This window comes from Pecten maximus, chromosome 5 (assembly GCF_902652985.1).
Source record: "Pecten maximus chromosome 5, xPecMax1.1, whole genome shotgun sequence".
Lineage (NCBI taxonomy): Eukaryota > Metazoa > Mollusca > Bivalvia > Pectinida > Pectinidae > Pecten > Pecten maximus.
In genome coordinates, this window is record NC_047019.1 from 7,148,741 (window position 1) to 7,164,050 (window position 15,310).

The 15,310-nt window shown below is 36.7% G+C and overlaps 2 protein-coding genes across 2 annotated transcripts in view; one reads left to right on the top strand and one right to left on the bottom strand.

Moving 5' to 3' along the window:
- Positions 1 to 7,104, top strand: part of LOC117327001 — a 47,712-nt gene extending 40,608 nt beyond the window's left edge. Inside the window, 2 exon segments of the mRNA XM_033883811.1 lie at positions 285 to 5,470; positions 6,736 to 7,104. Of these exon segments, the coding sequence (XP_033739702.1) occupies positions 285 to 428 (144 nt within the window). The 3' untranslated portion in view covers positions 429 to 5,470; positions 6,736 to 7,104.
- Positions 7,105 to 13,721: 6,617 nt separating this feature from the next.
- The window catches only part of LOC117327002, a 12,429-nt gene continuing 10,840 nt past the window's right edge, over positions 13,722 to 15,310 (bottom strand). Inside the window, exon 8 of the mRNA XM_033883812.1 lies at positions 13,722 to 15,310. This exon is cut by the window's right edge and continues 234 nt beyond it. The gene's annotated coding sequence lies outside the window, so the exon portion shown is untranslated.

Genomic DNA, 15,310 nt, shown 5'->3' on the forward strand with positions numbered 1-15,310 from the left:
ATTTCATGACCCTGGGGTCACAAGTTTGCCCCTGGGGAGGTGGTAAATTTTACTATAGTTTATATAGGGAAATCACATTTTTGACTGATTTGTTTTGATTTCTATTGGAATTCATTCTGGTTAACATTTTCAGCATGGAATGAAAGTTTAATAATATGCATATGTTGGCCCTGACTGACCCCTAGGGGCTGATAGGGGGGGCAAAAAGGGTCAATTAAATAAACTGAAATATTTCAAATCTCAGGTGACCGTTAAGGCCCATGGGCCTCTTGTTATCTTTTCAGTCTTCCAGAATGGATGGTATAAGCATAGGAATGACAGGTGGTCGGCAGACATTGCCAAGACGTCCACATCACAGAAATGAAGAATTTGAAATTCTGGAGTATGCCCATTCACCTTCAATGGAGAGGCGAATAAGAACCGCATAAATTTGGAATGCTCAAATACAAGAGAGATTTTGAAAACTTACCTCTGAAAAATGAAATATTTACTTATTAGGAATACTTAATATAGTGAGTTTACACTTGTTGAACTGAGAGGAGTCATTATTTCCATGTGTAAAAAACAGATGTTTTTAATCTGTGAGATATGAAGTTTATATTATTGGTAGCATGTTGAAGTAGAAATAAGTGAAAAAGCAACATGTGAAGTAGTGAAGTAGCAATTTGTGAAAAATCAACATGTGAAAATGCAACATGTGAAAAATTGACATGTGAAAAATCAACATGTGAAGTGGCAACATGTGAAGTAGCAACGTGAAAATTCTCATTTCATGATATCAAAGTTCTAAGTTATGTGTCTTGTTTAGGAGACTAAGGGACTATGTTCTTCCTTAGTGATGAAGCAATTCGTGGAGTGATGAAGCTATTCATGGAATATCCCTGTTGTGGCGAATTATCCCAGTACCAAAATATTTTATTCCATAAATTCATTGTTTGAACTTTCAATGTGACACCATGTGTATGTTCTATGCAGTTTTGGTATCAGAATGGTAAAATATTATTTTATCAATGATACTCTATCCTCAGTGTGACAATTAAGCATTAGATTTGTAACTAGTTTTATTAATATGGTATTAAGAATTACTGGGTTCGTGTATGAAGCTATTATGGACAAAAATGGAATGAAATCAGAAACAGGCTTATCTGAACAATTATATTTTTATAAGCTTACCTGGTCCAGGACCGGTGAGCTAATGTCATGGATGCGATGTCTGTTGTCCATCAACTTTCCCAAAAATCACTATAAGTCATGAACTCTTGAGTGGATTTTAACCGAATTTGGTCTGAAGCATCCTTGGGTGAAAGGAAACCCATTCTTTTTTGTATAAACGGTTGGTCTGCCCTCCCGTAGGGGGTCTGGTAGGGGGGGCAGTAGGGGAATGTAGCAAATTCTTGTAAATCCTTCTGTAGGAATGAAAGGATTTGGTCCAAATTTGGTCTGAAGCATCCTTGGGTGAAGGGAAACCAATTTTTTGGCCCTTCAGGAACCTCAGGGGAGGGGTTCAATAGGGGAAATATAACACTTTTGAGTTAAATTTTGTGTGGATGTTTATTGTTTTATACATGGAGGAGGATGGGACTCCCCTGGGGCAGAGGGGCGGGGCTAAAAATATGAAGTCAATTGGTTATTAATGCTGTGTGTTTTTCAACTGATTTCCTTTGAGTCTTCTTCTGAACCAGAAAGTTAAATGTCAGTTGAAGGGAAGTGTTGACTACAGATCCCAAAATGGGAAGGAAAGTTTTTTTTTTAAATTTAAAAAAAAAATCAATCTTTGCCATTATCAGGTGAGCAATGCAGGCCCCATCAGCCTCTTGTTCTTTTTTAATGTATTTTAAATCACAGACTCAGACATTTTTTCTCAGAATTTTTCACCACAAGAAAGTTATGTTTATGAAATCAAATTCATTTTTTGTTTCATTGATAGTTATTTTCCTGAATAAATATGAGGTGCTATCAAAATTTTTTTTTTATTTTTTTTATTTTTGGGAATGAGCTTAGTCAACAATGATTCATAATAGAACAAATCTGAACCATGATTGACAGATACTAAACACATATACAGGCATTAGGTAGTGCAAGAGATTGTTTTTTAACTTTCACAGCAATTTTCTTCTCATCAGCAAGATGAATAATGTATCTACCATTTTTTATTTTTTTATTATTTTTTTTATGTGTAAAATGTCAGTTTAAGCAATAACATGAACCAGTGTGTCTGGTTTGAAAAAAAAATGAATGCATTTGAAGGGAGATAACTCCAAACAGTATATTCTTGTAAAAAGACTTGAATTGAACTGGGGAAATGTCTTTATATTATATCAAACCAGATATACTTCTTTCAGTGTAAAATGTCCATATAGCAGAGAGTCAGATTTTCTTGTAAATACCTATGAAAATGGTTTAGACAACCAGGCTTCAATTTCCTTAATATTCATGAACTTAAGGAAATTCCTTTTCTGGAAGTTTTCCATAGGAAATTGTAAGTTAAGGAATCCTTTAGTAAAACCAGAATTGTATTCTAGGTTCACACGAATAGCATTTCTCTGTACAGAGCTCAGTGGATTTGTCAAAAGCTACCAATCAATTCTACGTTCTTCCATGAACAAATCCATGGCTGTAGGTGTTGATACACCAACGGAGGTATTTATCACCGATTTGTACTATAAAGCCATCATATATTTATAAAAAGCGTGCAAAAATATATGTTATTTATATATATATATATAGTGATACATATATCTATCTTGTAAAAAATTGTGTTGAAATTTACCATAGATGTTTGGTATATAGAATTACGTGTGTAAAACAATTGAATGTGTGGTAAACTTTCGTGTGATGTATTAACTTATAAATATATATTTATATATATTGACCCATATACCTTTGACCTTTAAGCTGGCCTCAAAGTCAAGGATCATGAGTAAGAGTGGTGTCCAATACCTGTGCCATATACACAGATTTGTCATATTCTTTATTGTGTACAGTACCTTAATAAACCCTTGATAAGGTGATGTCAAACGGCATTACAATCATATGACGTCACCTGGGGTGTAGAAATTTAGATTTACTTCCCTTAGTATTTAAAATGACATTCAGAATTAGGAATTGAATAATTTACTAAGATTCAACATAAAAAAAAAAAAAAAATCAACAGTACAAATTCAACTGGTGGAGAAGTTTCAATTGGTAATACTGTTTTCATTAAATGTGACATTGAAATAAATTTTGACTTTTGTGTCAGTATGACAGGAATTTATGATCAATCACAGGAACTTGGCACAAATTTCCAACCCACAGTCTATTATAATCTATTATATATATAACAAGTGAATTGTGGGTAATTGGTATAAGTGTCAAGTCCCTGCGATTGATATTTACATTTTCACTTTGCACTTATGTAATACTGTGTCCACTGAATTTGCAGGCTGGTGGTGGGAATTTTTAAATTGGTTAACATAAATATAAGGATTGATTGTCATTTTTTTTTTTTTTTTTTTGCTTGCATGAGCTGATGAAGGGAAGTTGACCTTGTGAAAATGAAGTGAACTGCAAAGCATATACCACATTTGCATGAAGGTTACTTCCCTTCCATGCAAACTTGACACTCAATCCTTGATCAACAAAGCGACTCTGAAATTCATACTTTGGTAGTTATAATCATGTTGTCTGTCTGTCCGTCAGCCCTTTCTTCTCCAGAGATTATCCTAGAATCAAAGAAAGGCTAAACTTTTTGAAACTTTAAGACGATGTTAAACTTTGATGTGAGGATTTTCAATTGGGCTTTAAAAAGTTCCTAGAGGTCAAGGTCAATGTTAAGGTCAAGGTAGCTGAAAATAGAACAGGGAAAAAATGTGTCATCTAAGGCTTCTTCAGAGGTTCAAACTTTCTGAAATGCAGTTGAACAGTTGAGGTGAAGATAGTTCATAAGGTCGAGGTTGTTTTAAGGGTCAAAGGTCACTCTTGACCATTTGTGAAATAAAAAAAAAAATGTGTACAAGATACCACATGATCCCCCTCAGTCAGTTTAGTTCACCACAGTTTCTTAATATGAAAATAATGTATGAGATACACATATATATTTATGGCAGAGTGGGAATTAGTGTGGATCTAGGGTATAAGTCAGCCATCTTAGTGACTGTTCTGGTTATATTTGGTGCTTACAAGAGTGTGGTCAGCATTTCGTCTGTATTTGTACCAAATCTTAGTAGATATCATCACTTCGTTTGACTTCCTTCTTATGGCATTATTTTTTTCATTCGTGGCATACTTTGAAAACTTTGTCACATAGGTTTGACCCTGTCATTGCTCTTGAACAGGAACAGTTGTATGGGATTCATATAAAGCTCCAGACAAGCTACAGCTTTTACTTCCATTATTTTCTGATATTCATTAAAATTGACAGAAATAGTCATTCTTACACTTGTTTGTTTGTTGGGTTTAATGCCCTGTGAACAACCAGGGTCATTTTGAGGCGGGGTCTCATTGTAGTAGTTGGTGGCTACCTCACTGAACAACATACGGAAGGCCCATCACATACCATCCAGAGCAATTAAGGTAGAGTGTCTTGCCCAAGGACACAACCATGACCACACAGACCGGCCGTTTTCTCAGCTTCCCGAGTAACACATGCAACTACCACAGGTAGGGAGCGACGAACAACACACCTCAGATCTTCACCTGAGGTTACATGGCCGGCGCTCTAACCTACTGAGCTATCTCAGACCCCTTGTTTCTTCTTGTGCACCAGAACCCAAGATAATTGTTTACTCTAGGTCTATTTTTCATTACAATGATATTTTTTTAGGGGGCGCGATGTCTCCTTTACATGTATCATATTGATATATAAACTAGATATGACAGATTTCAGTTATTGATCCAGTATCAATTAATGGTCGATATCTTAATCTCCAATCAGTGGATATTTGATCATCAAATTCATGAAATTTTGTATAAGTGTTTTAGTGGCATGTTACTAAGGTACAAAGAAAACAAAATCTCTCCACCCATACATGCAGGCATGCATATTAAGACAATACGAGCCCTCTATACCTCATGTGTTAGAATTGCATAGATTATTCTTGAGTCTTTCAGCCTCTGCTCCAGCTGTGCAATATCATGGATTTTTCATCTGCATTGATTTTGAAAAAAAAAAAAAAAAAAAAAAATCCTTCCGTGTTTGTTGGTGTCTCTATTTTCCATATTAATGTGCATCTTTGCTGGAGAAAAAGTTAATGTTGAATGCAAACATAATATTTAATAGAAAAATTCAGCTTCATCAACAAAGATGTGTAATGTACATTTTTGCATGATGTCACCATTCATCATCAGTGTGTACAGCCATGGCATATACATTTTTGTACATCATAAAACTTGTATTACACAGTTGTGTGGTATAAAATTGTCTATTCACATCTACATACAAGTGTGACTCTATATTACATACAGGTGTGAGTCACTATACTACATACAGGTGTGAATCACTATACTACATACAGGTGTGAGTCATATACTACATACAGGTGTGAATCACTATACTACATACAGGTGTGAGTCATTATATACTACATATTGGTGCGAGTCACTACTACATACAGGTGTGAATCTCTATACTCTATACAGATGCAATCTACTACATACAGGTGCGAGTCACTATTATAAAATCATAGTTGTGAGTCGTATGTGTACTACATACAGGTGTGAGTCTCTATACTACATACAGGTGCGAGTCACTTTATACTACATACAGGTGTGAGTCACTTTATACTACATACAGGTGTGAGTCACTATATATATACTACATACAGGTGCGAGTCACAGTATACTACATACAGGTGTGAGTCACATTATACTACATACAGGTGTGAGTCACATTATACTACATACAGGTGTGAGTCACTTTATACTACATACAGGTGTGAGTCACTTTATACTACATACAGGTGTGAGTCACTTTATACTACATACAGGTGTGAGTCACTTTATACTACATACAGGTGCGAGTCACTTTATACTACATACAGGTGCGAGTCACTTTATACTACATACAGGTGTGAGTCACTATATATATACTACATACAGGTGCGAGTCACTTTATACTACATATAGGTGTGAGTCTCTATACTACATACAGGTGTGAGTCACTTTATACTACATACAGGTGTGAGTCACTACTACATACAGGTGCGAGTCACTTTATACTACATACAGGTGTGAGTCACTTTATACTACATACAGGTGTGAGTCACTATATATACTACATACAGGTGTGAGTCACTTTATACTACATACAGGTGTGAGTCACTACTACATACAGGTGTGAGTCACTATATACTACATACAGGTGTGAGTCACTTTATACTACATACAGGTGTGAGTCACTATATACTACATACAGGTGTGAGTCACTTTATACTACATACAGGTGTGAGTCACTATATATATACTACATACAGGTGCGAGTCACTTTATACTACATACAGGTGTGAGTCACTATATACTACATACAGGTGTGAGTCACTATAAATACTACATACAGGTGTGAGTCACTATATATACTACATACAGGTGAGTCACTATATATACTACATACAGGTGAGTCACTACTACATACAGGTGCAAGTCATACTACTTACAGGTGCGAGTCACTATATATACTACATACAGGTGTGAGTCACTATATATACTACATACAGGTGGATCACTACTACATACAGGTGCAAGTCATACTACTTACAGGTGCGAGTCACTATATATACTACATACAGGTGTGAGTCACTTTATATACTACATACCGGTGTGAGTCACTACTACATACAGGTGTAAGTCACTATATTACATACAGGTAAATATGTACCCAGTATACATACAGGTAAATATGTACCCAGTTTACATACAAATGTAGAATACAAGTAATGTAGCTATTTACAGATTCACATTCATACATGTATATGAATTTGTTTGGATGTACTACATACATGTGATCGATGCATTAAGATAGGGATTGTATGCCAGTGCCAACCTTTAAGTAACAGCATTACACTATAGGTTTATAAGAGCTAGAATCTTTCACCTGTTGTATGTTTAATAAATCAGTTTTACCCCAAAGTTATTTTGTGTTGTATTTTGAGTCAATTTCTTATTTGCTCCAAATGTTGTTAGGGCACCTGTTGTGGAGATATGGGTGTCCTATAGTAATCACGAAATTAGCTACAAACTTTAGGCGACAGAATGAATGCAAATTAAAACAGAAACTCTTAGGTAAATTGTGAGTTGCATAGAGACAAAAGACCATCTCACTAGTAGCTCTCATCCAGGTTGTGTATATTTACTGTATTTTACTCGGGAATAAGCCCATCTGCCCTATTTTTCATATTTTAATCTAAGGGTTGGAAGAAGACAATACTGCTCGCTGAATAGGTTAACACTTTAAAAGAAGGTCAAAGGTCATGGTCTAGGTCAGCATACCTACAAATGTAGTACCAATAGAAAGGTCTTGTAACAAGGTACACACATCAGATATGAAAGTCCTATCTTGTACAGTAATATAATGTGGCCAAGGTTAACATTTTGTTAAATTAGGTCAGTAGTCAGGGTCAAGGTCAGCAAGTCAACAAATGTAGTACCAATGGAAGACTTTGTCACAAGGAACAAACATCTGAAATAATTAAACTGTCTGTCCATCCACAAATTCATTTCCCTTCGGAGAACTTAAATATCTATCAACTGATGTAAATGAAATTTGGTCCATATAGGTCAAAAGGTCAAGGTCATCAGACTAAAATGTCAAGGTCTAATTTTGTATCAATTCACTGATAAAAAATTTATAGGAAGCAAAGTTGTTCAGATTTAAACACAGTCAACTGACCAGAGATCAAGGTCATGGAGTCAAAAGTCAAGGTCATTAGAGTCCAAAGGTCAAGGACTGTGAATCTCTGACAATGATGCTATTGCTGGCTGTTATTAAGGGAGGTACTTAAGGCTTTATTAAAAATCAAGGTCATCCATTTGATTGAACTTGGTAGGTCTTCATCCCAACATGCCACAGTCCCGATATTAGGATTCTGAACCTCTTGGTAAAGAAGTTGTTCAAAGGTAAAAGTTGACAGGTTCTGCACCACCAATGAATAGCCTCATTTGTGCATGGGGCAGGTGAGCTACCAATTTAAGTTCAGTTGAGATGAGTCAGTTGACTATTTAGGCCCATTGGTGTCTTGTTCCAGATTTTTCTCAAACTTGAACATGCACCTACATATGAAATTTGAGAAAGAACATTTCGATACTTCATGATAATGGAGATGAAGGATTGTGGACAAAAGGCAATATTTCAAACTTTTCAAGATGGCGAGACAATAAAAACATCAGACTTTGGAGATAAAATCATCACATCTTTAATAGTGTAGTTGGGTAGATTACACAACTATTATCACAAGATATGAATCTCAACATTCAGCGCACTTACACAGCCGATAGATGTGGGTAGGGGCGAAATAGTATACTGCAACACCGGTACACATGTAACAAGAGGCTTAATGGGTCTGTATCGCTCACCTGCTTCTAACGCAACTTTAAAATTGATTTATGTGCATGATCAGCTTATTACCATTTTATTCAAATATAAGAGTACCCTTCACTCCACAATACAACTGGCTCAATATCATCAGTCAATTAAAGATTTTTAACACATTTGACCCTTGTGACCTTGAAAGTAGGTCAATGTCAGTCTTTTGAACAAATTTGGTAGCGCTTCATTCCAGCATGCTACTGGCCCAATAACTTGACCCTGAACTTCTTGGTTATTGAGAAGATGTTGTCCGTCAATCGTGACTAAGGTCCTCTTTGGTATTAAGAAGTTTAGATGGAACAGTTGAAGTCAGATGGACAGACAGACGGACAGATGCCGACACCACGACATAAGCTCTCTTGCCCTTCAGACAGGAGAGCTAACAACGTAATATTACTTTACCAGTAGAACTCTACATAACAAATTTCAATTTGATATTTTTGCTAGTTTGGAGTATTCCAGTGGGATCTAGGCACCCAGCCAACAAATGATTTTAACTGGATTTTTGTAAGACTGATCCTTTCTCTACTTTTCTCATCTTTCCTAACTTCCACTTTATCATATGGAACAGTGAGAATCTACATCAGTCAAGAACTTTCTAAGAAATAGCGATAACAAACTAATATCCATGGCGGCTGTCTATCAGCCATTTGGTTTTAAGGATCACTCTCAAAACTAACCTTACACAACAAGCATTCGGAGGGTGTCCCCAACCGACCCCTGCTAAAAATAGTAAAAGTGACCTTGACCCAATTACTCTGAAACTTTAACTTGATTTGAAGCTACTCATACTGAAGTTACATACAAACTTTCACCAACATACTTTGAAGCATGGTCGAGAAAAGTGTGAAAAACTGAGTGGAAAGACGGAGGGGGAGGAGGAAACCTAGCTATAGCCCAGCCCCCCCCCCCCCCAGGTTTCGTTGGGAACTGATACTTAATTACTGAGAACCTACACATCCAACTTGAGAAAAATCCTGCAAGTAACAGCACTCAATCACAAGAAATAGTACTAACAAACCTGCGCTGTCAAATAAAAGATGGCTGCCTGAATGCTATTTTTAATGTTTAAATATCTGTTTATTCTTCTTGTGTTTCAAATTACAACAACTACAATTCTGACATGGACAACAAAATACTGAATAGCAAGACATTTAAATCATGATACACATTTTCTTAATTCAACAACCCTGAAGCGGAAAATATTCAAAATCAGAAATTTTCAAGATAATTGATGCACTTTGCTTGGCAAAGGTCCTAGTCAACAAGATTCTGAAAAACTGGTCAACAAAGTTTTGATAAAAACTTGTAAATAATAATGAATAATGAAATTTAATGAAACAAAATTTTCAATCCTACAGCTTATTACATGAATTTCCTGACAGACAAGAAAAATAATTTAATTTTTTATTTTCTGACAGAAATAATTACTTTTAACTGAGTTATGAAGTATTTCATAATTCCACGTTCTACATTTTGATATATATCTCTTTCGAAGGAACAACAAACTACTTGGATACACTTTAAAACACATTGTATTGCAGCTATGAATAATACAATAATACCACCAGGCGGAACAATATACGCCCATCGGATGCAAAATTGACATGGTTACTTGTAACAAGATAAATGAAATATGTTACCAGAAGATTTGGTCGAACAAAATGCCGCTTAAGAACCATCGTTATATGTGATGGTAGTAAACCCTACCAGTCATAAATTTCAAAGAAATTGGTTAAAAAGCAAAGTCAGAAGGTTTTCCGTCAAGATTAAAATACTGAAATAAACAACTGACAATAATTCTTTCAATAATTGATGCTAACTCTGACATTTCCCAAAAAATATTTGTATCAAAATGTAACTCGGGAAAACTCTAATATTACCAAATCATGATTATAAAGCCCCATAAATTTCAGAGATTGGTTGAAGATTTTGGTTTTGTATAACGTCCTATTGCAATGAAGCAGCCAGGGTCATTTAAGGACGTGCCAGGTTTTGGAGATGGAGGAAAGCCGGAGTACCCAGAGAAAAACCACCGACCTACAGCAATACCAGGCAACTGCCCAATGTAGGTTTCGAACTCACAACCCAGAGGTGGAGGCCAGTGGGTTGCGAGTTCGAAACCCACGTGAGGCAGCTGAAGATTCAAATGCTGAAATAAACAAGGGCCCAATGGGCCCAAATCGCTCACCTGCAATGCAGTGATCTTTTCATATATGGATCCTGCAGTTATTTGAAAGCATGCTACAGGACCAATATAATGTCTCTCTGCACTTTGGCTTTTCACTAAAAGTCATTTAAAGATTTAAGCATACTTGATCGACGTGACCTTGAATGAAGGTCAAGGTCATTCATTTGAACAAACTTGGTAGCCCTTTACCCCAGCATGCTACAGACCCAATATCAACTCTCTGGGACTCTTGGTTATTGAGAAGAAGTCGTTTAAAGATTTTAGCCTTTTTGACTCCTGTGACCTTGAATGAAAGTCAAGGTCATTCATTTGAACAAACTTGGTAGCCCTTCACCCCAGCATGCTACAGGCCAAATATTAGGTCTCTGGGACTCTTGGTTATTGAGAAGAAGTCGTTTAAAGATTTTAGCCTTTTTGACTCCTGTGACCTTGAATGAAAGTCAAGGTCATTCATTTGAACAAACTTGGTAGCCCTTTACCCCAGCATGCTACAGGCCAAATATTAGGTCTCTGGGACTGTTGGTTATCGAGAAGAAGTCGTTTAAAGATTTTAGCCTTTTTGGCCCCTGTGACCTTGAATGAAGGTCAAGGCCATTCATTTGAACAAACTAGGTAGCCCTTCATCCCAGCATGCTACAGACCCAATATCAACTCCCTGGGACTGTTGGTTATTGAGAAGAAGTCATTTGAAGATTTTAGCCTTTTTGACCCCTGTGACCTTGAATGAAGGTCAAGGTTATTCATTTGAACAAACTTGGTAGCCCTTCACCCCAGCATGCTACAGACCCAATATCAACTCCCTGAGACTCTTGGTTATTGAGAAGAAGTCGTTTAAAAGATTTTAGCCTTTTTGACTCCTGTGACCTTGAATGAAAGTCAAGTTCATTCATTTGAACAAACTTGGGAGCCCTTCACCCCAGCATGCTACAGGCCAAATATTAGGTCTCTGGGACTCTTGGTTATTGAGAAGAAGTCGTTTAAAGATTTTAGCCTTTTTGACTCCTGTGACCTTGAATGAAAGTCAAGGTCATTCATTTGAACAAACTTGGGAGCCCTTCACCCCAGCATGCTACAGGCCAAATATTAGGCCTCTGGGACTCTTGGTTATTGAGAAGAAGTCGTTTAAAGATTTTAGCCTTTTTGACTCCTGTGACCTTGAATGACGGTCAAGGTCATTCATTTGAACAAACTTGGTAGCCCTTCACCCCAGCATGCTACAGACCCAATATCAACTCCCTGGGACTCTTGGTTATTGAGAAGAAGTCGTTTAAAGATTTTAGCCTTTTTGACCCCTGTGACCTTGAATGAAAGTCAAGGTCATTCATTTGAACAAACTTGGTAGCCCTTCACCCGAGCATGCTACAGACCCAATATCAACTCCCTGAGACTCTTGGTTATTGAGAAGAAGTCGTTTAAAAGATTTTAGCCTTTTTGACTCCTGTGACCTTGAATGAAAGTCAAGTTCATTCATTTGAACAAACTTGGGAGCCCTTCACCCCAGCATGCTACAGGCCAAATATTAGGTCTCTGGGACTCTTGGTTATTGAGAAGAAGTCGTTTAAAGATTTTAGCCTTTTTGACTCCTGTGACCTTGAATGAAAGTCAAGGTCATTCATTTGAACAAACTTGGGAGCCCTTCACCCCAGCATGCTACAGGCCAAATATTAGGCCTCTGGGACTCTTGGTTATTGAGAAGAAGTCGTTTAAAGATTTTAGCCTTTTTGACTCCTGTGACCTTGAATGACGGTCAAGGTCATTCATTTGAACAAACTTGGTAGCCCTTCACCCCAGCATGCTACAGACCCAATATCAACTCCCTGGGACTCTTGGTTATTGAGAAGAAGTCGTTTAAAGATTTAAGCCTTTTTGACCCCTGTGACCTTGAATGAAAGTCAAGGTCATTCATTTGAACAAACTTGGTAGCCCTTCACCCGAGCATGCTACAGACCTAATATCAACTCCCTGGGACTCTTGGTTATTGAGAAGAAGTCGTTTAAAGATTTTAGCCTTTTTGACTCCTGTGACCTTGAATGAAAGTCAAGGTCATTCATTTGAACAAACTTGGTAGCCCTTCACCCCAGCATGCTACAGACCCAATATCAAGTCCCTGGGTCTTTTGGCTATTTAGAAGAAGTCGTCTAATTTTTTTTTAGCCTTTTTGACTCCTGTGACCTTGAATGAAAGTCAAGGTCATTCATTTGAACAAACTTGGTAGCCCTTTACCCCAGCATGCTACAGACCCAATATCAACTCCCTGGGACTGTTGGTTGTTGAGAAGAAGTCGTTTGAAGATTTTAGCCTTTTTGACTCCTGTGACCTTGAATGAAGGTCAAGGTCATTCATTTGAACAAACTTGGTAGCCCTTCACCCCAGCATGCTACAGGCCCAATATTAGGTCTCTAGGCCTTTTGGTTATTGAGAAGAAGTTGCTTGAATGGAAAGTTGACGCCGGACGGACGGCCGGACGGCCGGACGGCCGGACGGACGACGGCCGGACGACGGACGCCGCGCCACGGCATAAGCTCACTTGCCCTTCGGGCAGGTGAGCTAACAAATGACAATAACTTGCAAAAATAGTCAAATCAAAATGCCCCTAAGAAGAACACAACTATACATCATGATTTTAAAGCTTACCAAACTTCAATGAATTTAGTTCCAAAACGTAGGAAGGGATCTTTGGATAAGATTCAAATACTGAAAATAAACAAAGGGCAGTAACTTTTGCAAAAATAACAGAACTCAAAAATGCTGTTCATGGAAAGACAATTATATAATTATCATGATTATAAAGCTTATCAAATTTCAAAGAAATCAGTTGAAGAATGCGGAAGATCTCCAGACATGATTCAAATACTAGAAAAGGGCTTATTGATCCTCAAGAACTATTGAGATTGTTGAAATGAATTCACAAGACGTAATTATGTTTTAAACAAGAGATCCCAGATGGACCTTGGTGCAAGACATTGTATGATGTTTAATGGGTTTTTTTTTATATATTTTCTGTACTTCTGTCCTTTTCTCCTTTTTTTATTTAATAATTAGCTATTCTATTAACATGTGGTATTCAAACACTTTAACTGGACACTTAAATTTCATTTTTCCGATCTGTGCCATTAAAAAATATGAACAACGAAAACAAAGAAGAACCTACATATAAACTAGATCCAACGAGAAATAGCGATACACGAGTGAACTTCACTGTCATAGTTAAAATGGGCCACCGGTCAGCAATTTTTTGTCTGATCAGTCTCAGAATTTAACATGCACTAGTACAGGACCAAGAGAGTACTACATATCAAGCTTGAGAAAGATTAATACAATACTCTCCGAGAAATAGCGAAAACAAAATTATCATATTTATTTTTCCGATGAGTTTAAAATTATATATGAACAATCACAGACCTAAGGGAATCTACATATAAAGTAATATGGAAAACTTTCTGAGGACTTTCAAAGAAACAAACCTCAACTGTCAAAATACCAGATGTTTGTCAGCCATTTTGTTACAGGTCTAAAATTAGACCACACAACTAGAGACCGAGGAGAATCTACACAAGAGACAGGACAGCCTTCTTTAGAATAACAATTACAAATTTCATTTTCTAAAATCAAGGGAAATTTCATTTTTATTTTTATATTGTGAACCTTATTTATTTTACTACAATTGCGACCTAAGTTATACCCACTTCTATAAACCACTCTTGTTGGCTCGGATGGAAGCGTGTGAGTGGTCTGACTGTGGAAACTGGAGAATACCAAGTGGTCAGGCAGGTGACCCAAATAATTTGTTTTATGTCCAAATAGGAAGTCAAACCCTGACTGCCTATGTGAAAGTTAAGTGTGTTATCCACGTGCCACCTGACCTTCCATTCTAGATTAGATGAGAAACTTTCCCTGAAAGGAAAAATTTATTTTTCAGGGGCATTTTTGTTTTTCCAAACTATGAAAATTTGAACATTGTGTGCCGAAAATCATGAATGAATTCATAAAACAAATTTTGTAGTGATAAATGATGAAAAATGTTAGGATATTGAAAAATTAAAAACATGACTTTACCATGGAAATAAAAATAATACAACATCTTGTGGTTATTTTATCACACAAAGAGGGAGTTATCTCCCTTATATATTTGATGGTTTTCCTGTTGTGACAGCCTCATTATGGCTCCCGGCTTACTCCTTACATGTATCAGCACAAACAGGAGGGAATGACTCTTAAAAGCTGTACTCAAACTTGGGTCCGACGTTCAATTGGAAATCTTTTTCTTCGGAGATAGCATTTTGTGAGTGTTTCATACCCCTTTAAAATCATTTTTTTCGCAGTAAAACTTTCTCATTTCATAATAATGATAAATACAGTCAGTGAATCTTATGCCAACTCACAAGCAAGTTTGAACATTTTTGGTCCGACTCATTTTGGTTTCAACGAAAAAAAAAATGCTCAGAGGACTACGGGTCTCCATATAATTTACAAGCTAATCCGAGATTCATTAAGGCATACATATGACATATAAAAATGTACCTGCAACAATACTGAGGTTGCTTAAAACATATTTTTCC